This window comes from Indicator indicator, chromosome 22 (assembly GCF_027791375.1).
Source record: "Indicator indicator isolate 239-I01 chromosome 22, UM_Iind_1.1, whole genome shotgun sequence".
Taxonomy (NCBI): domain Eukaryota; kingdom Metazoa; phylum Chordata; class Aves; order Piciformes; family Indicatoridae; genus Indicator; species Indicator indicator.
In genome coordinates this window covers 16,973,268-16,998,092 of record NC_072031.1, presented here as the reverse complement: position 1 = coordinate 16,998,092, position 24,825 = coordinate 16,973,268, and the positions used below count along the sequence as shown (strand labels likewise).

The 24,825-nt window shown below is 57.6% G+C and overlaps 1 protein-coding gene across 1 annotated transcript in view; it reads left to right on the top strand.

Moving 5' to 3' along the window:
• Positions 1 to 21,873, top strand: part of CASKIN1 (CASK interacting protein 1) — a 34,200-nt gene extending 12,327 nt beyond the window's left edge. The window contains 19 exon segments of the mRNA XM_054391067.1: positions 4,160 to 4,211; positions 7,091 to 7,188; positions 7,295 to 7,440; positions 7,535 to 7,630; positions 7,901 to 8,031; positions 8,113 to 8,221; positions 8,477 to 8,585; positions 8,693 to 8,787; positions 8,872 to 9,058; positions 13,938 to 13,979; positions 14,138 to 14,256; positions 15,097 to 15,184; positions 16,805 to 16,902; positions 17,352 to 17,462; positions 17,778 to 17,879; positions 18,346 to 18,484; positions 18,573 to 20,645; positions 20,747 to 21,146; positions 21,777 to 21,873. Of these exon segments, the coding sequence (XP_054247042.1) occupies positions 4,160 to 4,211; positions 7,091 to 7,188; positions 7,295 to 7,440; positions 7,535 to 7,630; positions 7,901 to 8,031; positions 8,113 to 8,221; positions 8,477 to 8,585; positions 8,693 to 8,787; positions 8,872 to 9,058; positions 13,938 to 13,979; positions 14,138 to 14,256; positions 15,097 to 15,184; positions 16,805 to 16,902; positions 17,352 to 17,462; positions 17,778 to 17,879; positions 18,346 to 18,484; positions 18,573 to 20,645; positions 20,747 to 21,146; positions 21,777 to 21,873 (4,292 nt within the window).
• The last annotated feature ends 2,952 nt before the right edge of the window (positions 21,874 to 24,825 follow it).

The following is a 24,825-nucleotide window of genomic DNA, read 5'->3' as shown; positions in this document are numbered from 1 at the left end:
GGGGTGCACTAGGGTGCCCAGAGCAGTGTCTGAGCACAGATGTCTCAATTCAGAGTGTACTGGGATGCCTGGAGCCATGGTTGGGCACTGGAGTCTTCCTACAGCATGCTCTGGATGCCCAGAGCCAGAGCTGGGATTGGGATGTCTCCAAATGGGGTGCCCTAGAATGCCCAGAGCAGTAGGCAGGCACATTACAGGGGGGTCAGGGTGATGCATGGGCAGCCCCTGGGGGTCATTTAGAGCATCTCCCTCATCCATGCCCATCCCTGCACATGCAGCCAGCTCGTGCATTGCCTGTGTGGCAGTGCCCGCCCGAGGCTGGTGTATGGCAGGGGCTGAGGGAGCAGGTGAGGAGCTGCTGTGCTGGGCTGAACTCAAGCATTCACTCATCTCCCTGGCTTTCAGGGAAGGCTTTTCTGGGAGCAGTGGCTGTGCCCAGCTCTCTGCAGGAGCATTCACCCATGACAGATGTGGTTTCTGGTCGGTGTCTGCAGCAGGCAGGAGCTGGATCCAGCCCTGGTGGTGCTGGGGCTCACTGGATCCCACAGCACAGCAGGTCCCCCTTTTCCTGGGTCTGGTGATGTGCTCCTGCTTGACCCAGCTCAGCACCATCAGGCCACTCTGGATTTTAGTGGGTGCAGGGTGCAGGGTGCCCCAGAAGCCAAGGGGAACCCTGTGAGTGGGGCTGTGGTGCTCCCTTGTGGCACAACCCTCACCTGAGCATCCCGTGGAGAGCAAAAAGGGGAGGGATGAGGAGAGGGCTGGAGCACATCTGCTATGGGGACAGGCTGAGGGCATTGGGGCTGTTCAGTCTGGAAAAGAGAAGGGAGACCTTAGAGCAGCCTTCCAGTACTTGAAGGGGCTCCAGGAGAGCTGGGAAGAGACTTTTGATAAAGGCTGGGAGTGACAGGACGAAGGACAATGGCTTTGAGCTGAGAAAGGGCAGATTGAGACTGGAGAGGAGGAAGAAATTCTTTCCAGGGAGAGTGGTGAGGCACTGGAACAGGTTGCCCAGGGAGGCTGTGGACACTTCATCCCTGGAAGTGTCTAAGACCAGTCTTGAGCAACCTGGGCTGGTGGGAGGTGACCCTGCCCATGGGAGGGGGTTGGTACTGGGTGAAATTTAAAGTCCCTTCCAACTCAAGCCATTCTATGATTCTGATTCCATGATACTAGGGCAATGATGAGGCTCAAGTGGTCTGAGCAAGGACCCCAGTGCCAGGGGCGCCACCATTGCTCTCTGTACTGCAATGTCTGCCTGGTGGCTCCGGCTTCTACATCTGCACCAGCGGGATGGTTCTCGTTGGGTACTGTTGGGTGCTCGATGGTGCTCAGTGCTCTCCATCACCCCTCCAGTGATCCAGACAGGGAGCAGAGACGTGCTTGGTGCCTGCCGGCAGCATGGCAGTGCAGGACTCCTGCTCTCCTCCCCGCTGTGCCAGTCTCCTTTTCTGGCTGGTATTGTTAATTGGCAGCACTCCTGGCTCCCTTCCCATGCTCCCTTGTTAGTGGGAGACTTTTCCTTGTGCTTCCCAGCCTTTACCAAGCTCTCCCAGACAGGCTGCCAGTCCTACATGGCAGAAGTTGGGCTAAGATGGCTGTGAATCCAGTGGTATGCTGGGGTGCCCATCCTGCTCTCTCTGTTCTGCATACCATGAGCACCCAGCAGGGCTGTGCCAAGGGCCCAGTTGGTCTCCAGGCTCCAGTTGCAGTGCTGTGCTCTTGGAACAGATAGCTCTGTTGTGCTCCATGCCAGGCTGCCATTACAAGAGGGGGTTAGTTTCTGGGGCCATGGCACAAGGGTTTTGCTTGTAGCCCCTCAGAAGCTTTGGTTGTGCTGGTTGACATGGCAACTGCTGCCTTCTCTGCCCTACCCACTGCCCGTGCAAAGCCACCACCTCTTGATGGCCCTGGTGCTGGTACAGACATGGAGTTGAATCTCTCCTGGTGCCACAGCAGTTTATACCATCTGGGGCACTGGCCTCACCCCATGGGGGTGCCAACCACCATACATGCTACCACTCACACCTCACCATGCTGCCTCCAGGAAGCCATGAGACCTCCCCAGAGTGGGTTGGGAGATCCCATCAGACCCAAAAAACCTGTTCCCAGCAGAACTTTGAAGCCAATACTGGGGCCCTGAGCTCACTGCAGCCCTACCTGGGCACCAAGGAGGCTGGTGGCTGCTGGCAGTGCTTTAAGGAAAGTCAAAACCTCTGTGTGGCTGGAAGTCACTGACTAAGCACTTGGCATGGGCAGTGATGGAAGTGCTAAAGAGATTTTGGCAGCCTCAACCTCTCCTGCAGGTGCAGGGAGAAGAGATTTGCTGATGCCAGTTTGTGCCTTCGGGGATCAGCATTGAGGGGTGCAGCAGTGATGCCAATAGTGCCCCTCGATCCTGATCCCCAGGCATTATCCCATCCCAACAGCAACCCGTGGGAAAGGCCAAGCACTGAAGACCTGCTGACATCCGTCTGTCTGTCTGTTAGCCCGAGTGGGGCCCATTTGGGGGCTGGAGATCTGTGCCAGTGCTGGGCATGGTGCCGCTCCTGTGCCCGTTCATTTCTTTTGTCCACCAGGCATTGGTATCCTTGGGGGGTGGCTCGACCCCCTTCTGGGAGCTGCTTCTTGGCACTGGGTAGCAGCGGAAGCAGCCCTGGGCTCCTCTCCACCACCACTGAATGGCACCTTTGTTGGGGACCCTGGTGACAGCTTGGGGATGATGGGGACTTGCCTGGCATCATTCGCTGCAGTCAGTCCTGGGGATGGGGGGCTCTGCCCACCAGTAATGTCCAGTCCTTCTCTGGGGTGGGATGTGGGGGGTTGTTGCCTGAGTTTTGTTGCTGAGGTGGTTTGTTAACACGTTCAATGAAGAGCACAGGGTGCCAGGGCAGGGGAGGCTGCCTGGCACATGGGGTGAGGGCTGGTGGCAGTTTGTTTTCTGGAAGAGAGGGAAACTGGGGTTGGATAGGGGGACCCTCTGGTGTCTTGGCCCTCCCCGTGTCCTGGAGACCCCGCAGTAGCCCTCTCCCTCCCCATGCCCAGGGGTTCCCCTGGCACCATGTCTCTCCCTGCACCCTGAGAATCTTACCGCGGTTTTGTCCCTCCCCATGGCCAGGGCACCCTGCGGTGCCCTCCTTGTGCTCTGGGGACCCTGTGGTGGCCTTGTCCCTCCCCATGCCATGGAGACACCATGGTGTCCTGGTCCCCCTCCATGCCCATTCAATTATCACATGAAATAATTGAATATCCCAGTGGGATGCCAACCAGGAGACATGGTACAGGGTGGGTGAGCAAGGCCATGGCTGTGGTGCACAGGGAGCATCCTTCTGGTCCTGGATCTCCCTTCCCTGCCTGAAGTAGTCCCTTCCAACCAGTTTGTCCCTAGCAGGTTTGTCCCAAACATTCTTGTCCCCAGCACACTTCCAGCTGAGCTGTGGGGGTGAGGATGGTCACCTCTTCCCCCTGACACTCAGACTCAGGGCTGTGATGGTGCCATAGCATTGTGGTGGGCACAGGGGCAGCTGCATGAGTCCCCAAAGCAGGGCTCTGCCATGATGCTGCAACCTCCTCTTCCTGCTGCTCAGGCTTCCTGTTGCAAGGAAGCGCAGGCTCCCTGCAAAGCCCGAGTGATATTTTTCATGTAAATCTTCTGTAGATCTGGCTCCATCCTTCCTCCTGGTGCTAACTGGATTGCCCTGAGGAGGTTTATTTTCCCACAGTGGCAAGTGTGGGGTGGGAGCATGGCAGTGCCAGGCGAGGGGCTGCAGGGACATGCTGGGGCTCCCTGCTCTGCTGAAATGGCCTGGTCTGGCAGCTTGGTGTGGCACTGGGGCAATACTGGAGTTCCAGCAAGGCAAAAGAGCTGTAACCTCAGGAAAACCCACTGCATCTTGGGTAGATGGGGACCCTGATGCCAAGAGAGGCCCTTGGGCCCTGCCACCATCAGCAGGGCCCCTTCAGCCTAAGCCCTCCTCCTTCAGTCAGCTCTGCATAGTACCATGCTGTGCCCCAGCTGCAGAACTGCAAGAAGCCCAGTCCTTGGTGGGAAGGGAGACCTGGAGCTGCAGCCTTGTCACCTCCCTGGCACACTCCAGGTCTGTGCCATGGCTGTTTCTGGTGCCACTCTTAATGTGCTGTCCCCTTCCTTCACTTCCAGAACTCCTCGGATCAGCAAAGAAAGTCAATGTCAACTTTCAAGACACCGACGGGTGAGTGGGAGCCCTGTGCCAGGGTGTGCACAAAAAAGGGGGCATGTGCTAAGGAGTAAGAGGTGCTCAAAATGGGCTACATCAAAACCAGCATAGCCATCAGGTCAAGGGAAGTGATTCTGCCCCTCTGCTCTGCTCTGGTGAGAGCCCACCTGGAGCACTGTGTCCAGCTCTGAGGCCCCCAACAAAAGAAGGACCTGGAACCCTCTCCTCTGGCAAGGGTCCAGAGGAGGTCACAAAGGTGACCAGAGGCTGGAGAACCTCCTCTATGGGGACAGGCTGAGAGAGGTGTGGCTGTTCAACCTGGAGAAGGCTCCAGAGAGATCTTAGAGCAGCCTTCCAGTACCTGAAGGGAGCTACACGAGGGCTGGGGAGGGACTTTTGATAAGGGCTTATGGTGATAGGGCTTTGCGGGAATGGTTTGAAACTAAAGCAGAGGAGATTTAAATTGGACATTAGGAAGAATTCTTTAGAGTGAGGGTGCTGAGACACTGGAACAGGTTGCCCAGGGAGGTTGTGGATGCCTCACCCCTGGAGGTGTTCAAGGCCAGGCTGGATGAGGCTTTGAGCAGCCTGGGCTGGTGGGAGGTGTCCCTGCCCATGGCAGGGGGTTAGAACTGGATGAGCTTTAAGGTCCTTTCCAAGCCGAAAGTATCCATGATTCTATGAAATGGATCAGGAAATGAGAGGTGACCCTCTGGCTTCTAGAGGAATCTTGTGAAGTGGAGCTCTACTGTGGTTTAGCTTCTCTTGAGGAAGTGTTGAGCACAGTTACAGACTGGAGCTGGGTTGGCATCTTTGTACCTGCTTGTTGGAGCCCTGGTGCAGGCTGCCCAGAAAGGTTGTGGGGTCTCCTTCTCTGGAGACCTTCTGACCCCAGATGGACACTGTGGTCCTGGGCAAGCTGCTGTGGGAGCCCTGCTGGAGCAGGGGGGTTGGACTGGATGATCTTCAGAGGTCCCTTCCAGCTCTCACCATGATGGGATTCTGTATCCTGCTTGCAGCTCCAGGATGGTTTTGGAAGTGCAGGAGCAGCTCTGCAACAGGGGAGCAACCTCCACTGCTGCTCCTGGAGAGGATTCACACTGTGGGGCACATGTGGGCCACTCCATGTGTGCTCCACTCTACCACCCACCACTGTGCCAGCTCAGCCAGCCCTGGGGCTTTGCCTCAGTTTCTCCATCTCTGCTCTGCTCACTGATTCCTGGCCTGGTTAGTGGATGCCATGCTGGTGTCCCTGCACTTGTCCGGGGGATGGTGCCCTGCACCATGCCTGGCCTTTGTGCCTGGCTGTGCCGTGCCAGGGGAAGCCCCTGAGGCAGCCCAGCGGGTGCAGGGCTGTGTTCGGCACCATCTTGAGCAGATCTGAGCAGGGCGCTGGAGCAGAAAATGCTGACATTTCCCAGGCAGACGCTGGGGATCAGCCTTCTGTGCTGAGCTGTCTGCTCACATCGCTGCTCCCTGGTGCCAGCTCCACAGGCAACATGGCAGCCACAGCCTGCTCCCCAGCTGGGACATTCTGCCAACCTGGCTGAGTGTCCCAGTGATGGGGGACAGGGGAGTGTGGTGGCCAGATCACGCTCCCCCAGCTGGGACATGTGTTCCCCCAGCAGCTGTGTGCCCCAGCGATGGGGGACAGATGGAATCGCCACACCTCCTTCCATCTCTTGGGCACAGGGCAGATGTGGGAGGTTCCACCTAAGGCCTGCAGCCTGTTCCCATGCTCTGGTGACACCAAGGTGGCCCAGGGATGGGGCAGGGATGCTGTGTATGACTGTGGTCTGGAGCAGCAAGTAGGTCAGCTCCTGGTCTGCTTCCCAGTCATGAGCCTCCTGGCTTGGCCTATCCCAGTATGGGGTGGCAGCTTGGGCCCCCCTGTGCTGGTGCCTCTGGTTGTATTGCTGGAGCTAGGCTGGGAGAAGTGGGTCACTGGGGAGAGCAGCATCCTGGCACACCCCACCAAGTGCTTGCTCATCCCATCACTTCCAGCCCCAGGGAGTCCCAGCATTTCCAGGGAGCATTCTGCAGAATCCCAGCATGGTAGGGGGTGGAAGAGACCTCTGGAGATCACCCAGTCCAACCCCCCCACATCCATCTTGCTCCAGCATCCCCTGGTCAGCCCTTGCTCCCAGCTCATAGAATCACAGAATGGTTTGGGTTGGAAAAGCCCTTTCAGATCACCCAGTCCAACTATTCTCTAACTATTCTCTAACTCTAGCATGGCTGGTGCTAAGCCATGGCCTTCAGCACCATATCTCTGCCTCTTTGAAACACCTCCAGGAATGGGCATTCAACCACCTCCCTGGGCATCCTGTTCCAGGGTTTGAGAACCCTTTCAGTGAAGTTTCTTCTACTGTCCAACCTAAACCTGCCCTGGTGCAACCTGAAGTTCCTTTGGGGCCATCTTCATCCCAAGAACATGATCAAAGGGATGGGATGGAACTGGTTGCATGAGGCAGGCTGGGAAGCTTGAGGGTGGCACCACCACCAAAAAAAAAGCATCTCAGGGCCTGTGGCATTAAGGGCATCCCCAGCCCTTCCTCCTCCAACACAGGCTGCAGGGGAGGGTCTATCTTGTGGTTGTAGCTCCCCAGGGAAAGCAAAATAAAGTGGTGGGCTTGTGAACAATCCCATGTCCACCCTGGCATGTCCCACCCTCTGGCCCTTGTTGCATGCCATGGCTAATCCTGTGCCCACGTGGCAGGGATGTATAGCTGTTGCGACCCTGGGATCTTGGGGATACTGGCATCTGGGGGGCTGCAGGAGGCAGAGCGGGTGCCCTGAGGTGCTGTAGTGGGTGGAGGCTTGAGGCCACACTGCTGGGCATGGGCTGGAGAGGACATGGACATGGGACCCCTGACACCATGGCTGCTCCCCAGGTTCTCAGCTCTGCACCATGCGGCACTCAACGGCAACACGGAGCTCATCTCACTGCTGCTGGAGGCACAGGCTGCAGTGGACATCAAGGACAACAAAGGTGAGTCCCAGAGTCCTGGCTGTTGCCCCCCACCCCTCTCTAGGACTTGGCTGGGTGCATTGGTGTGCCTGAGTGGCTCCGATGTCCCCATCCTGTCCACCTGCAGGAATGCGGCCCCTGCACTATGCAGCTTGGCAAGGCAAGAAGGAGCCCATGAAGATGGTGCTGAAAGCAGGTTCCTCTGTGAACATCCCATCGGATGAGGGGCAAATCCCCCTGCACCTGGCAGCGCAGCATGGGCACTATGATGTGGTATGGTGGGGCTGGTGGCAGCAGTGGCTGGAGGGGGTCTGTGCCACACTCCCTGTCCCTGCCCTCCATGAGCTGGTCTCTCCCTCCTCTGCAGTCGGAGATGCTGCTGCAGCACCAATCCAACCCCTGCATCATGGACAATTCGGGGAAGACACCCCTGGACCTGGCATGCGAGTTCGGCCGGGTTGGGGTAAGTCCTCACAGTGCCAGGAAACCCCCACCCTGACCTGAAAGTGAGATTGGGAAGGAGTTGGGGGCACAGCAAGGTTCCTGGAACAGCTCAGGGTGGGCATGGGGTAGCTGCTGGGAGGGCTGGCATTGGAGACATGCAGTGCCAGCACTGAGGGGAAGCTCCAGCTGCTGGAGGAGGGGCAAGAGCAGGGAGGGGAGGTGGGGGTGGGGGCACAACCCTGGCAGAGGCGCCCTTGCAGCCCTGCTCTGTCTGTGTTTGCTGAGCCAGGTGGTCCAACTGCTCCTGAACAGCAACATGTGCGCGGCACTGCTGGAGCCCAAGCCGGGCGACACCACCGACCCCAACGGCACCAGCCCCCTCCACCTCGCCGCCAAGAACGGCCACATCGACATCATCCGGTGGGTACCATGGGCACGGGGGTGGGCAGTGCCAGGAACCCCCCAACCTCCCATCCCTGATGATTCCACTGCTGCCTGCAGGCTCCTGTTGCAGGCTGGCATTGACATCAACCGACAAACCAAGGCAGGCACAGCACTGCATGAGGCAGCTCTCTGCGGCAAGACGGATGTGGTGCGACTGCTGCTGGATGTAAGAGCTCCCAGACACCCCTCCAGACACCCCCAGACCAGGGAGGGGCTGTGGGAAGGGAGGGACCCCATGGCTGGGGGCTGTGAAGCAGCATGTGCCCCTCTCCCAGGAAATGGAGTGAGGGTGCCAAGGTTGGTGCACACCAAGGCAATGAGCTGTGCCCTTCAGCTGCTGAGTTTGGGATGGCCTTGGGGGTCCCGGGGTGGTGGAGTTTGGGGGGCAGCCTCTTCCCAAGCCCTCTCCACACCATTGCAGAGCGGAATCAATGCCCATGTCAGGAACACCTACAACCAGACAGCTCTGGACATCGTCAACCAGTTCACCACCAGCCAAGCCAGCAAGGAGATAAAGCAGATGCTGCGGGGTAGGAGGGTCGGGGGGCATGGGGAAGCTGGGTTGGGGATGCCAGGCTGGGGAGTGCCGTCCCTTGTGGGGTGGGTGAGTGGTGACGCTCCCGCTCTGTCCCTGCAGAAGCCTCGGCCGCGCTGCAGGTCCGGGCTGTCAAGGATTACTGCAACAACTACGACTTGACCAGCCTCAACGTGAGAGCTGGGGACATCATCACTGTGAGTGTCACTGCTGGGGGACACATGGGCACCAGGCGCACCCTGCTGGCACTGCCAGCCCCTGACCCTGGCCCCTGCCCACAGGTGCTGGAGCAGCACGCAGATGGGCGCTGGAAGGGCTGCATCCACGACAACCGGACTGGCAACGACCGCGTGGGTTACTTCCCCTCCAGCCTGGTGGAGGCCATAAGCAAACGAACAGGCAAATAATCCTGGCCCCCTCCACCTCCACCTCTTTCATGGGGATGCTCCCAAACCTGCACCCCACAGGGCCCCCCTGTTTCACCCTGGGGTGTTGACGGGATGAAGCCAAACTGGGGTGATGCTCCCGTCATGCATGGTTGGCATCCTCATCAAGCATGGGGGGGATCACTCTGTTTCCATTTCCTATATGGAGCTGCTGTCCCCATGGTGTGTGTGGGAGTATCCATTGTCCATGTGGGACTGGTGTCCTTATCAAGCATATGCGGTTGATGTCTCCACCAAGTGTGTGAGATCACTGTTCCCATTGTGCATGTGAGGTTGGTGCCCACCTGGTACCCATGGGGATCAGTGGCAGCAGCCCTGAAGTGCTCACAGGGCAACCCTGGGGCCAGGCTGGCATTGGGCTGGGGGAGGCATTTGTGGTGCTGGGAGGTTGGTGCAAGGGGACAGTTGGGGGTGTCACCAGGGTCTGAGGAGGATGGAGCACTGGTGGAGCCACAGGATCTGGTGCTTAGGATCTGAGCAAGGAGCCTGGGTACCCATTCCAGAGACCTGGAGTTGCCCCACAGGGATGGTCTCCCTGTCAGGGGACGTCTCAGGGATCAGATGCTGCTCCCCTGCCCTATGGGCCTGTCCCTGTCACCATTCCCATCCCATCCTGGTGGGCTCCCAGTGGGGTGCATGGTTCCCCAGGATGGCCCATGGTTGTGTCCGGTGCCTGGAGCTGTGTGGGTGCCCACATTGACCCATCTCTTTCCTCCTTGGCAGCGACATGCTGCCTAGTCCCACATGTTGCTAGGGCACAGGCAGGGAATGGCAGCACTTGAACAAGATCCTAAGGGATCCCAAGATCCCACCAGGGCCTGCTGGCTGCTGGGCACCACCACACTGGCTGTAGAAGCTTTGGAGGTTCCGTGTGCCACATGGGCAGGGATAGAGCTGCCTTCCATGTGTGAGTTGTGTGCTAGTAGCACAGGGCTGAGATCTGTGGCTCTGCAGTTGTGCTTGCCAGGGTGTGGGGTTTGGTAGCCATCCCAATCATTTGCAGCCCTGGGCACTGTGAAGCAGGGTGGCAGCATGGGCTGGAGGCAGATGCTGCACCAGGGCTTGGCCAGCTGGGCATGGGGGGTGTTGACACTGCAGCTCCAAACTCAGCTGTGCCTGCAGCCCCTCGGGGTCCCTTGATGGGGAGCAGGACCACAGTAATCTGGCTGTGGGAGCCTCAGAAGCTGCTGTTGCCTCCAGCATGGGGCTGTCCTGGTGTCTGTGCCATGATGGGTATGTGGGATGTGCCCATGGGCTGTATCCTGTGCCAGGCTGTGCTGAGCTCAGCTGCTGCTCCTTGGCTCTGCATCGGTTGGGTCTTAGCTCTGGATTCTCCACCTTCCTTTGGTTGCCTTTTTTGGTTTGTTTGCTGCTTCCCCTTTCTTTTCCTTTCCTTTCTTCTTTCCTTTCTCCTTTCCTTTCCTTTCTCCTTTCCTTTCCTTTCTTCTTTCCTTTCCTTTCTCCTTTCTCCTTTCTCCTTTCCTTTCCTTTCTCCTTTCCTTTCTCCTTTCCTTTCCTTTCTCCTTTCCTCTCCTTTCTTCTTTCCCCTTTCTCCTTTCTTTCTCCTTTCTCCTTTCTCCTTTCTCCTTTCTCCTTTCTCCTTTCTCCTTTCTCCTTTCTCCTTTCTCCTTTCTCCTTTCTCCTTTCTCCTTTCTCCTTTCTCCTTTCTCCTTTCCTTTCCTTTCCTTTCCTTTCCTTTCCTTTCCTTTCCTTTCCTTTCCTTTCCTTTCCTTTCCTTTCCTTTCCTTTCCTTTCCTTTCCTTTCCTTTCCTTTCCTTTCCTTTCCTTTCCTTTCCTTTCCTTTCCTTTCCTTTCCTTTCCTTTCCTTTCCTTTCCTTCCCTTTCCTTTCCTTCCCTTTCCTTTCCTTTCCTTCCCGTTCCTTTCCTTCTCTCTCTCTTTCTCCCCCCTTCCTTTCCCTGTCCCACCTCTCCCCCCTCCCTCTTCCTTCTCTTTCTCCTCTCCCTCCTCCCCCCCTCCTTTTCCTCTTCCCTTTCCTCTCTGTTTTTGGTGGCGCTGAGCGTTGTCTCACTATCATTTGGACCCTTTTCATTTTGTCTCTTGTTTTATTTATCAGGTTCATGGGAGACTGTAACAATCCCCCACCACTACCAAAAGACCCCGCTCCCGGTTTTCGGGGCTGCTGTGCTAAACGGTGACGCCTCGTCCCATCCGTTCCATTCCCTGCCTCCACCTCCACCTCCACCACCACATTCCCATCAGACTCCTTTCAGTTCCTTTGGCTATTACAGGCTCTCCCCTAGCAGTGCCGACGAGCCGCGTTACGGACAAGGTAGTTCACCGCTCGCTTCGTGCCCCCAGGCATTTTCTTTTCTTTGCCTTTATTGAGTCTTTTCTTCCTGCCCACCCCCGCCCTTCCCCCCCCCCCCCATTCCCCCCCCTCCTTTGCCTTTGCCGTGGTCTGGCTGCAGGCTGTGCATGCATGTGTGTGCATGGACCTAGAGAGTCATGGGCTGGGTTGGAAGTGACCTTTGAAGCTCATCTGATCCAACCTCCCCGCAATCATGGACTAGTTTGGATGGGACGGGACCTTTAAGGGTCATCCAGTCCAGACTCACTGCAGTCAGCAGGGACATCTGCAGCCAGAGCAGGCTGCTCACAGCCCCAAACAACCTGACCTGGAATGATTCCAGGGATGGCGACATCTCCTGCCTCTCTGGGCACGCAGGGTGGCAGGGGCGTGCACATGTTGCACGCTGTCAGCCCCCTCCCTTGCACCGCTCTAGAGCTGTGTGGCCAATGGCTCTGCCACTAGCACATCATAGAATCATTGACTGGCTTGGGTGGGAAGGGACCTTTCAAGGTCATCTAGTGCAAGACCCTGCAATCACAAAATCATAGAATCCTAGAATGGTTTGGGTTGGAAGAGACCTTACAGATGATGTGGTTCCAACTCCTTGCCATAGACAGGAACATCTTCCGCTACCCCAGATTGCTCAAGACCTCATCCAACCTGGCCTTGAACACCTCGAGGAAGGAGACTGGTTTGTATTGGAAGGGACCCTTAAGGGTCATCTATTCCAGTGAGCAGCGACATAGAATCATTAAGGTTGGAAAAGATCTCTGTGCTCATCAAGTCCAGCCTTCTACCCAACACCTGCATGATCACCAGACCATGTTCCAGAGTTCCACATCTACTCATTTTTTCAACACCTTTTTGACATCTGCAACTAGAGCAGGGTGCTCAGCGCTCCCAAAAAACTGACCTGGAGTGGTTCCAAGGATGGGGCATCAACCATCTCTGAGCAACCAGCACCCCACCCTCACCACCCTGCCGTCCCTGGCTGTGGGGCAATACCATTTCTGCTGGCTCTCTGTGCTCTGCCCACAGCCACTACTCTCCTCCCTGCTCTATCTGACTGCCTGGGAACACCCCAAAAATACCCTCCAGGCTCTATGCCATGGGGCAGGGCTGGGCAGCACTTGATGGTTTGATGACCATCAAGCTGCTCTAACTCAGTCGAGGCTCAGGAGGGGGCTGGGATGCCAAACATGCTTTCCTGGGGGATGCTCTTGGGGCTGGCAGTGCCCAGCTAAATCCTGTGGACTGTCCCCATGGCACAGGCAGGTGACAGATGCTGCACGTCTATGTGTAGAGAGCTCTTGGAGAGCAGATATTTGATGGGGGTTGGCAGCAGTGCAGCCTGTGCCATGCCCACAGGGGCTGCCACCAGCTCTCTGGGGCTGGGGGTCTTTGCATGTGCCCTGGTGATGATGGGGCAGTGGGTGTGTTAGGAAAGCATTGGGCTAGCCACAGTGGTGATGGGCATGAGGGAGCAGAGCCTCTCCCTGGGGCTGTCTCTCCTCACTGGGTCACTCAGCAGCCTGGGCAGCATGGACTCCTTTTTGTGTGCTCATGGCACGTATGGCACAGGGACATCCCAGCACGATGGTGGCATGGCTGTTTGCTGCTGTGGTGGAACTCATCACTTTGCTTCATCCACATCCTGCTACGACCCAGATACTAACAGGATGAAACCAGTCTGGGCAGCAGCAGGGTGGCAATACCCTGTACCAGGTGACAGTGTCCCATGGCTGGTGGCTAAGCCATGCTCCATGGTGGCTGGTGGCAGTGCTGTGTCAATGCCATGCAAGTGCCAGGTCTCACAGGTCTGTTGTCCACTTCTGGTGCTGTTCTGAGCCCTGTGCTCAGTGCTGGGCAGGAGCAGGACAGGGTAGGCAGCACCATGAGCTGGTGAAGGAGCAGTGCTTTAAAGGTGACCCTCAAGCTGTGCCCCACTGAGAGGGCTGGGTCCTCTCGCCCACTGCTGTGTCACCCATGGGGCACCCTGGGGAGCCTGGGGGGTTCAGCAACTGATGCCTGGCACCACATAGCCCTGTGTCCTCCCCTAGATGGGTGCAGGCAGACGATGGGCATGGCTTGCACTGCCTTGGATGGGGCACAGTGGGGTGGGGACCCTGGTCCCCACTGCCTGAGCTTGCCCAGCTCCTTTTGCTCCCCCACACTGGGTTGTGCCCCCATCCTGCTCTATACAGGGACAAGGTCCCTGTCCCCTGCCAATGCTGAGCCAGGACACTGGGACATCCTGCTGTGGGTACATCCCTGACTGGTAGGTGGCAGCATGGGGTGCCAGGGCTGATCACCGTCACCCTGTGCCAACTGCCTGGGGCCTCTGGGACAGTGGTGGTGGCATCCCTGGGCATGGCTGTGACTGGGGACCCCACACCTTTGCCTTGGGGTTCTCCATGTGTGCAGCAACGACAGGCCCTGGGGAGCTGCAGGTCACCTTGCCCTGTGCCATCCCAACACGGAGCCTCCATGCCTGATGGCACCTCTCTCTGCTCTGCCACCAAGGGTCCCGTGGGACCGACATGAGCCCGTCCCACCTCTCGCCGCCACAGGGTGGATTTGCTGTGCCAGCGCCCGCTGAGGAGATCTGGGTGCTGCGGAAACCCTTCGCAGGTAGGGCTGGCACACGCTGCTGGCACCCTCCTATGCCTTGGAGTCACACACACCAGGAGGCAGTGGTGGCTCCGGTGGGCTGTGGCTGCACCAAGGCATCCTCCAGCCCTGGCTACGGGGCTGGGTGCCATAATGGCATCTCCTCTCTCTCTGCACAGGTGGTGACCGCAGCAGCCTGGGCAGCACGGGCAGCATGGCCTCTGCCCGCAGCTCAGGGAGTGGGCAGAGCGCAGGCAGCGGGGCACATGCCCTGCATGCTGGCTCTGAAGGTGTCAAGGTAAGGTGAGCCCTGAGATAGCCATGCCACCCTCTGGTGACACTTGGGTCCTGTCCTGGCACAGGGTTCTGCTGGGACTGATGGTGGGCCTGGTGTTGTGAGGTCTTCCCAGCACCCAGTGTGCCACCATGGTGGCTGTCACAGCAGCCACCAGAATGTCCCCTCCCAGGCTCAGCCCACGACACAGCGGCCTGTCAGGCTGCAGGACAGGGCACAAGCTGCCCATGAGCATGCCTATGGTCCAACCAAAGTTGTGTGTCAATGTCCCTGCTGCTTGGAGGTTGCCACTGCACTGCACCCTGCCACCAGAATGCTGTCTGCTGCTGTATGCCAACATACAGCCCCCTGCACCCTGCACCACTCTGCTCTTTGTGCCCTGCACCCTGCCTACTGCTCCCTGAAACCCTCTGCTCTTTATGTCCTACCCACAGTCCTGTGGCCAGTCTGAAGCACCCATGAGCCCACATTCCCTGGCATCCTGTTTGCCCTATGCCAGTGCAGGATGGGCACTGGGCTCCCCATGAGCCAAGCATTGTGATGTTGGCCATGGGGGCCTTTGTTTTGTGGGTGGGTGCTCTACTTTGCAGGTTAGCCTGGCAGCCCATGCCAGGCATGCGCCAGGCTGGATCTGGGGTGCTGCGGTGCTGCGGGCTCCTGCTGCTGGCAAAACACCATCTGTGCTGCTCCTGCTCTGAGTACTGCAACCTGACTCTGCTGCCTGCCTTGGCAGCACAACACTCACCGCAGCACCCTGGCTCCCTGGGCACCCTGGCACCCACCAGCCACCCGCCTTACTCCTGCTGCTCTCTCTCCCCACCCGGTTTCCGGGGTATTTTTCAGCTGCTGGCAACGGTTCTCTCCCAGAAGGCTTCTGCGCAAGAGTCCTCCGTGGGCGATGGGCCGGCCAAGGCGCAGGACATCCCCGCAGGTGGGTGCCACCAGCCGGCTGCTGAAAGCCAGAGAGCAGCCCTGGCACTGCCACGGGGCCAGCCGCGGATCCAGGGATTTTGTCCTTTTTTTTCCCTTATTTTTGTCACTGCACCCGGCACCAGAAGGAAAACGTGGGGGTAAAAAATGACTCTCTCACCTTTCGGCTGCTGCCAGGCCTTCTCCTGCCTCGGTTAGTGGGGACCCCATGGAGGGGTGTGGGCATGGGGGGGTGGTTGGCATGGGTGAGCTGAAGAGGGGGGCACTAATGCTCCTCCCCAGCCCCTTTCCTTCCCTGGCACCCTGCCAGCCTCACTGCAGCCTGAGATGGGGGTCCCTCCACTGCTACTAGTACTGCCCAGGGGGCTGCGGGAGAGGGACTTGGGTTGCCCGTGCTGAGGGGTTGGCATATGCTGGGTAGGGGGGGTTGGCAGATGGGAGATGCACACAAGAGAAGAATGTTCATGGAGTGGAGGATGCCTGGGCTGTGGGGATGCAGAAGCAGAGAGGATGGCAACATGAGGAGGGGGATGCAGGCATGAGGAGGGGAATGCAGACATGAGAAGGGGGGGATGCACAGATGGGGAGGGGGCTGCACACATTGATGGGGTGGGGGCTGCACACATTGATGGGGTGGGGGACAACTAGATGCTGGGGAGATGCACATGCAAGTGGGCTGCAGATGTGAGGGAGATGCACACGGCAGAGAGAGGCATATGAGAGGAGGATGCCCACACAAGCAGGCTGCAGGTGCCAGGAGGATGCACACACCAGGAGGATGCACACACAGGCACACGGTGGGGGGAGACACACAGACAGACACATGGTGGGGGGGGAAACACACAAACACATTGGATGTGCACAGAGGGAGAGTGCAGTAGCCAGGGAGGCAGGGGCTGCTCTCACTGATTCTGATCTGAAATGTAAGACAAATTTCTGTGCAGCCCTTGTCACCCACCCCTCCCAGGGCTGGCAAAGGCACAGCTGGAGGATGGGCACCTGCCTGGGTGCTCTGTGTGGGAGTCCCAAGGGATGAGGCAGCTCATGCCAGCCTTCCCACCCCATCTGAGGCTCTCTCTGCTGGGCGCAGTGGGTGGATGAGCCTTATGGGTTGATGGCAGAGCTGGAGGAGTTAGGGACAGGGCTTTGGGCAGCTGCTGCCTGACCAGGGGGCTAGTCAGGAAACCTGCTCCAGAGGAGAGGTCTGTCTGGGTCCCTCCATCTGGGGCCACACTGGGTGGAGGGTATTGTGGCACCCTGTCTGGGCTGAGGACTCACCAGGCTCTAGGTAGGTGGGCATGGCAGCAGCACAGGCTGCCCCAGCAGTGCCACGGCATCTAGGAGCTGTGTAAACCGTGGTGTTGGAGACCCAGGAGAGCCCCATGCTAGTGTGGCCAACTTCTGCAGGACTCAGCCAGGGGGGCTATGACTCAGTGGCTGTGCCTGAGCATGGTGCCCTGCACTACCCCTGCTCATCCCAGGGAATCACTCTTGGTGTCCAGGGCACCCAAGGGTACTCCAATCTGCTGTGCTGGGGCAGATGTCCCTCTCCCATGCCTGCCCTGGCCCTGCCAGCCTGGGGGCCATGGCTGTGCCCTGCTGATTGCTGCCCCTCCAGCAGGTTCAGCGCGATCACAGAGCGTGGCCAGCTCCCCGTATGCCACTCAGCCCCCTGCTGAGCCCCAGCTGAAGAAGATGGAGCCACCATCGGAGGGGAAGGTGAGTGGGAGCACTGGGGTGGTGTAGGGAGCACTGGGGTGGTGTTGAGAACCCCCATGGTGGAGTGTGGTGTTGGGGTTGCACGGGCACAACCATGCAGTGGGGCCACCCCTCTGCAGCCATAGCCTCAGCCCCATGCCACGGCCACCAAGTCTAGCATAGATCTGGGTGCTAGCCACGATGGCAATGGGATGTGGTGCCATGCGATGAGCCAGTGGCATGAATCATCCCTACATCTGACAACTCCCCAGCTTCATATCACCAGCTCCCTGCATTCTCCAGGGGACAGATGCGTGCACAGGGTGTCCCAAGGCATGAGGGTCATGCTCCCATGTGGTGCCAGCTTCTAGCTGAGACCTCTGGCTGGCACATGGATGGGTGTGGGGACAGCCCAAGGGATAGGTCCTTGTCTTCAGGGTCACCGCAAGCTGCCATTCCTCTCACCCCAGAGCTCAGAGGCCGTGTACCAGTGGCTCTGCAAGTTCCAGCTGCAGCTCTATGCACCCAACTTCCTCAACGCTGGCTACGACATCACCACCATCAGCCGGATGACGCCCGAGGTGAGGCCACAGCGCTGTGTAGCTGTTGAGGGGGGGGAGACCTTTGAACTCTTCAGGTCCAACCACTCACCCAGAGCTCACAGCTCACTGCTGCTGCTGAGCCACCACCACTGAACCACCTCCCTCAACACCACATCTAGGCAGCTTTGAAACCCCTCCAGGGATGGGGACTCCAGCACCTCCCTGGGCACCCTGTGCCAGTGCCTTAGAACTCTTTCATGGGGCAGCAACCCATAGGGACACTGGCACTGGCTGATACACAGTAAGGGAGGCACAGCCAGCACAGGGTTATGCTGACTCCCCTTTCTGCCCCAGGACCTGACAGCCATTGGTGTCACCAAGCCAGGGCACAGGAAGAAGATTGCCTCTGAGATCAACAACCTCAGCATCCCCGAGTGGCTGCCTGAGTACAAGCCGGTAAGAGCCCTGTGGGGCTGGGGACACTGAAGCCAGGTCGAGGGTGGCAACTAGTCCCCTGTGTCCTGTCCCCTACAGAGAAGAGGTGGCACAAGGGGCTGGAGGTGGGAGCTGGCACACTGTGGCCAGATGATGTCCACATCCAGCAGTCCCAGAACTATGCATGTCCACTCCTGGTAGCTTGTAGACCATCAGGCTGGTACAAACTGTCACCACGTGGGCATGACATGGTGTCCCCTGACATCTCTCCTGCCCCACTGGCTGGCACAGCAAGGGGATTCCCAGGGGAATGGGGTTGAGCATGACCCCAGGTGCTTGTGGAGCAGTGAAACAGTGTCGGGACAAGGGGATTCCTCTGGGTTTGTCCCCAGCAAGATGGCCTCACTGCATGGCGTGGGTACTGAGCTGCCAGAGCCAGGCCCTGCTGCCAGCTGGCACTGAGCTGTGCCCTGTGCTCCCTCCCCAGGCCAACCTGGCGCTGTGGCTCTCCATGATTGGCCTGTCCCAGTACTACAAGGTACTGGTGGAGAATGGCTACGAGAACATCGACTTCATCACTGACATCACCTGGGAAGACCTGCAGGAGATTGGCATCACCAAATTGGGTAAGGTCTCATGCCAGGCTCTGGCTGTGGTGGCCCCAGCCCCCAGTGGCAGTGCTGATGTCCCATGCCACCATCCCATGATCCCCAGGCCACCAGAAGAAGCTGATGCTGGCAGTGAAGAAGCTGGCAGAGCTGCAGCGCGCAGAGCTGGGCAAGTACGAGAAGGGCACACTGAAGAGGAAGGGGGCAGCAGGCCCAGAGGTGCTGACCATTGAGTCCCCGCCACCAGAGCCACCCGAGTGCCAGTCACCCAAGATGACCACCTTCCAGGACAGTGAGCTCAGCAGCGAGCTGCAGGTGGCCATGACAGGCGAAGCCCCTGAGGAGCCCCCCGAGAAAGTGGCAAACTCTGCAGCCCCTGGCCACCGCTCACCACCAGGGCTGGGTGGCCGTGCCAGGCTGATGAGTAGCTCACAGGAGCTGCTGGGGGATGGCCCGCAGGCATCTTCGGCCACTGCCATCTCCAAGAGTCAGGAGTACCTGGCAGAGGGGGCTGGTGAGGGCACACCTGCACCACCCAAGGAGGGGCATCCACCTCGTCATGGACACCCTGTGAAGCGTGCCAGTGTGCCACCAGTGCCTGGCAAACCGCGGCAGCCTTTCCCGCCTGCCGCCGGGCAGCTAACACCACCACCAACCCCTGGCAAGCCACGGCCCCCTTCACCACAGGGCCCATTGGTGCCCCACGCCACTGCCAAGGTGAAGCCCACTCCGCAGCTGCTGCCACCAGGTGAGCGTCCTGCCTCACCCCGCTCCCTGCCACAGTCGCCCACCCACCGCGGCTTCGCCTACGTCCTGCCACAGCCTGTTGAGGGTGAGGGGACACCTATGGGGTTACCTGTCCTGCCTGTGTCAGTGCCAGTGCTGTGCCTACCGCCAGCAGGCGAGGGTGAGGAGGAGCCAGGGAGGCCAAAGAAGCGGGCACACAGCCTGAACCGCTACGCTGCTTCCGACAGTGAGCAGGAGCGAGACGAGCTGCTAGTGCCTGACGCAGGGCCCTATGCCACTGTCCAGCGGCGTGTGGGCCGCAGCCACTCGGTGCGGGCACCTGCCGGTGGCGACAAGAACGTCAACCGCAGCCAGTCCTTTGCTGTCCGTCCCAAGAAGAAGGGCCCTCCACCGCCCCCTCCCAAACGCTCCAGCTCTGCCATCTCCAGTGCTGGCATGGCCGAGGACTTCCCCAAGGAGGGTGACAGTGAGGTGGCTGCAGGGTCACCCACCACCGAGGAGAGCTGTCAGGAGCAGCGACATGGCAGTGACCTGGGTGGCAGTGTGGACACGGGCAGTGCCGGCAGTGTACGCAGCATTGCCGCCATGCTGGAGATGTCCTCCATAGGTGGTGGTGCCCGGGCGCTGGCACTGCAGAAGCCACACGTGGGTGGTGGGCCAGGGCCAACCAAGGCGCCCGATGGCTATTACCTGCAGCCGGGTGCTCCTGCGGGCAGCCCTGAGCGTGCCCGTGTGGCCACCGTCCTGGCCACTGTCAAGCACAAAGAGGCCATAGGGCTGGATGGGGAGGTGGTGAACCGGCGCCGGACCATCAGTGGTCCTGTCACCGGGCTGGTGGCCGCCGCTCGCCGGGAGCGAGCCGACAGCGTGCGGTCGGGACCGGGTGTCGACGGCCCCGGTGAGCGGCTGCGGGTCGAGCGCGGTGGCTCCCCTGATGGCATCCCCTTTGCTGAGGAGGGCAACCTCACCATCAAGCAGCGACCGCGGGCCCTGGGAGAGGGGCTGTCCCCGACCCACCGCCAGGGGGACCTGGCCAAGGTGGAGGCCAGCGCCACGCTCAAGCGGCGGATCCGGGCCAGGCAGAGCCAACAGGACGGCGTCCGCTTTGTCCTCACCGAGTCTGACACCGTCAAGCGCCGGCCCAAGGCCAAGGAGAAGGAGCCGGCGCTGGAACCGGCCCCGCTCATTGTCTACCAGAACGGCATCGGCACTGTCAAGCGGCGCCCAGGCTCCGAGCTAAGCGGGGCTGAACCACTCTCCACCCCACCGCCTGCCGCCGGCCCCGACTACACCCCGGCGCCTGCCGAGCCCAAGAAGCCCTTCAAGCCACCGGTATCTCCCAAGCCCGTGCTGACGCCACCGCCCCAGAAGGTCCCTGGGCAACCAGCACCCACCCCCAAAAAGGTGCCCATCCCAAGCCCTGGCAGCCCAGGTAGGTGCCCCACCAACCCCCAGGATATGACCTGCCCTGGGTGGATCCTGGAGGGCCCACTGGCCCTGCTACTCTTCTGCTTATCTCCCTTCTCTCTGCAGAGGTGAAGCGGGTCCATGGCACGCCACCCCCAGTGTCGCCCAAGCCCACGCCACCCCCCACGGCACCCAAGCCCCCCAAGCCCCACGCTGCCATGCAGTCGGTGAGCGCCAGTTCCACGCCGGCCCCGTCCCCTGCCAGGCAGCTAGGTGCCACCACTGCCACCAAGCCATCCAGCACGCCCCCGTCGCTCTGCTCCAGCCCCGCCAAGCCTCTCTCGCCTGGCACCCAGCCCCAGCAGGTGCCGGTGAAGCCGCCACGCTCGGCCATCGCCGGCCCCTCCCTTGATGCCGCTGGCCCCGAGCTGGCCCAGCAGAAGCTGGAGGAGACCAGCGCCTCCCTGGCTGCTGCGCTGCAGGCTGTGGAGGAGAAGATCAAGCAGGAGGACAATCAGGTGGCAGAGTAAGTGGGCATAGGGTGGTTGGCACGGGGCGGGTTGTGGTCCCTGGGGATGGTACAGGGATGTACTGTGCCAACAATGCATGGGGTGGGGTGGGTCAGGAGGGCACCAGCATCATGGGCAATTGTTGGGCTGTGTCACCATGGTGGGAGTGGGACTGTGCTGGGTGATGTTGGGGAGATGTTTGAGCATCATGGATGATGTGCTAGGGATGCCCCCTCCCTGGGGGTGTTCAAGGTCAGGCTGGATGAGGTCTTGAGCAACCTGGGCTAGTGGGAGGTGCCCTGCCCATGGCATGGACTAGGAACTAGATGATCTTTAAGGTTCTTTCCAAGTCCAACCAGCCTGTGATTCTGTAAGCCTCTGGCTAGAGCTGGACTGGGGAGGTGATCCTGGGGGACACCGTGCTGGAGCAGCACGAGCAGGGGGATACAGGCATGCAGGTGTGCTGGGGACTGTCTTGGAGAAGCATTATGGAGCTGCGTGGTGGCTCTCAGGAGGTGACACTGGCAACATAGTGCTGAGCACTGCAGGACAGAGGGGGATCATGCAGACTGTGGCACAGGGCATAGGGGACCATGTGGTGTGACCATCCCATGCACAGCACTGACCCATCCCCGCCACTTTCCCAGCTCGGCCGTGGAATCAAAGAGCACCGTGAGCATTCTGGATGACATTGGCAGCATGTTTGATGACCTGGCAGACCAGCTGGATGCCATGCTGGAGTGAGGGGCACCAGGGCCCCGCGAACCTCAGGGCTTATGTGGGCACAAGGGCACAACGATCCACGACCCCCACCCTGCCCCACTGCCCTCCTCTTCCTTGTCCCCTTTGTACAACCGTCCCCTCCTGGACATCCCCTTGGGGTTTGCACAAAGAAGAAGATACCTCAGGATTGTGCTCACAGACTCGGCTCCAGCAGGACTCCCTTTGAGAAGCAAAAAAAAGTACTTGACTCCAACACCAGAAGAAACAAAGCAACACAAAATGGCCCCCATCAGCTGCTGGGGCTCCAGGATGGCGGGGGGGTGGGGGGAGGGGTATCCTCTTTACCTACCTGTCCGATGGCCACCAAGCCTGTGCCCTGCTGGCCTCAGAGCCACGGGTGGCTGTGAATGTAGCACAAGCCCTGTCCAATGTGGTGGCCCTGGCAGTGGCCACATGTGGCCAATGGCCATGCTGGTGGCAGGTCCAGGTGGGCAACTGCATTTGGGTTTATTTTCTCCTTTTTTCAATTTTCCTTGGTACTTTTTTTTTTTTGTCTTTTTTCCTCTGTCATCATTGGCTGGGGGCAGGCAGGGCCAGGGATGGGGGTCCCACTGCAGGGTCACTGCTGCTGGCCAGTGGGGCCAGGGGAGGTCCCCATAGTGGGGACTTTGCCTTTGGCTTGGGAAAAGGTTTTGTTTGTGTTGGTTGCAAATTTGGGGAGCGAATGCACTGTTCTGGGGCAGGTTGCTGGGGGGGCAGCAGGATGTGCCCCTGCCCAGTCCCCTCCTTGCCTGGATAGGAGAGGACAATGATAAGCTATTAAAAAGTATTAATTTATTGGAGGGGGGGGGAAATAAATAACACAAAACAAAGATATAAAGCAGATTTCCCCCCCCCCCCCCTTAGCACCAAAATAATAAAAAGAAACTTTAACAAATATATATTTAAAAAAAAAGAATTAAAAATATTAGTGAATATATAAAGAGGTTTAAAAGAAATCAAGAAAAAACTGGATTTTAGCTTGAGAAAGATAAAACAGAAAAACCAGAGAGAAAACAAAGATTATTAGAGTATAACTAAGCTGTGCGTCTTGTGGCAAACTCACTCTGAGAGTAGCACAATATTTCACCTTGTCTCTGGGTGGAAGGTAGGGTGTAAGAGGTTTTCTTTCTGTTGGGATTCACTGTTGGTGTCTTTTCTTTTCAACACCCTTAAGAACTCAAAAGGATGTGCCTTGTTTTAGGAAAGTTTTGGTTGGGCTTCTGTTTTGGTTTGTTTTGGCAATTCTTCACCTGGAGATGTTTTTAATTTCTTTTAGAGTGTCTTCAGGTTGGGAAGGTGTGGGTTAGTTTCTTACTCTTTAGGGAGTTTTTGGTATCTGTTGGGTGTGGGTCTTGGTTTGGCATCTGTTTGGTGTGGGTCCTGGTTTGGCATCTCATGGATGTGGGTCTTGGTTTGGCATCTGTTGGGCGTGGGTCTTGGTTTGGCATCTCATGGGTGTGGGTCTTGGTTTGGCATCTGTTGGGCGTGAGCCTTGGTTAGGCACCTTGCGTGTGGGTCTCGCTTCATGCCCTGGTGCGCGCGGGCACACGTGCTTGCAGGCACTGTGCCCTGTGGTAGGCTCCTGTATAAACCAGTCTGGTTCAGTTGCTCCAGTCCTGACGAGTGCAGGTTGGTTTGGGTTTAGTTTGGGGTTTTTCTGGGGGTGGGAAGGGTTCTTTTTTTGGCTTGTGGTTTCCAAACTCCAAAGTGTTGCTGGTTCCTTTCTTTTCTGGAGATGTACAGAGTTGGTTTCTCCTCTGCCTCCCTCCTTCTCCTCTCCCTTTCCCCCTTTCTCTCTTCCTTCCCTGCTGTGGTCGCTGATCCAGACATGTTTGGCACAACTTTGACATTTCTTTTAAAAACATACAAAAAACAACAAAAATACTTTAAAAATAATTTAAAAACAGACTAAGAAAGACTTTAAAAGTGGGGGAAAAAAAAGACTTTAAAAATGAAAAAACTACTTTAAAAAACAGACTTTAAAAAACAAACAAAACTTTAAAAATACTTTAAAATAATTTAAAATACTTTTAAAATAAAAAAATACTTTAAAACTTTAAAAAGGTTAAAAAACCTCCAAAAAATACTTTAAAAAGAAAAGACTTTAAAGGTAACAAAAAAATACTTCAAAAATTAAAAATAAAAATGACTAAAAATTTTAAAAGGCTTTAAAAATAGCAAAAAAAGAGACTTTCAAACCCGAGACTTTAAAAAAATAAAACAGACTTTAAAAATAACAAAATATGCTCTACTTTTAAAAGACTTTAAAAAAAATACTTTAAAATAATAAAGACTTAAATAATAAATACTTTAAAGAGAAAAAAAAAAAAAACAAAAAAGGAAAAAATAAAAGAAAGAAATCTATAAATCACCACCTGAAAATATGTTGGAAAGAGGCAAAACAAAGCTAATATGTATCTAAAAACCCCCACCCTGCCCCCTGCAGTCTCCATGATGGATATATACATATATATATATATATATATATATTTTTTTTATGATTAAGTTATGGCTTCTGTGTCGTAGCCCCCATCTGTCCAGCTCTGCATCTTGGTGCTTCTCCCTGCTCTCCTGCTTTGCTCTCTCACCTCTCTACTCGTCTTATTCTTCCTGTTCTCAATAGTAGATGGCTCGTGGTGCTGTGAAGAAGTTTGCTCCTATACCAAGTCTGGCAACAAATATTTAAAGAAAAAATAAAAATATAAACCCCCTCCTGGGCTGCCAGAGCTGTTTGTGTCCCCAAGCCAGCAACCAGTGCACACGGGGGCTCCAAAAGCAGCAACTGGTGCAGATGGTGACTCCAAAAGCCATCAGCCATTGTCCACTGCAGGCAGAGGCTCCAAAAGCCATCAGTCATTGCAGGCGGTGGCTCCAAAAAGCCACTGACCATCAGATGTGGTGGCTCCTAAAACCCATTTGCCATCAGGAGTG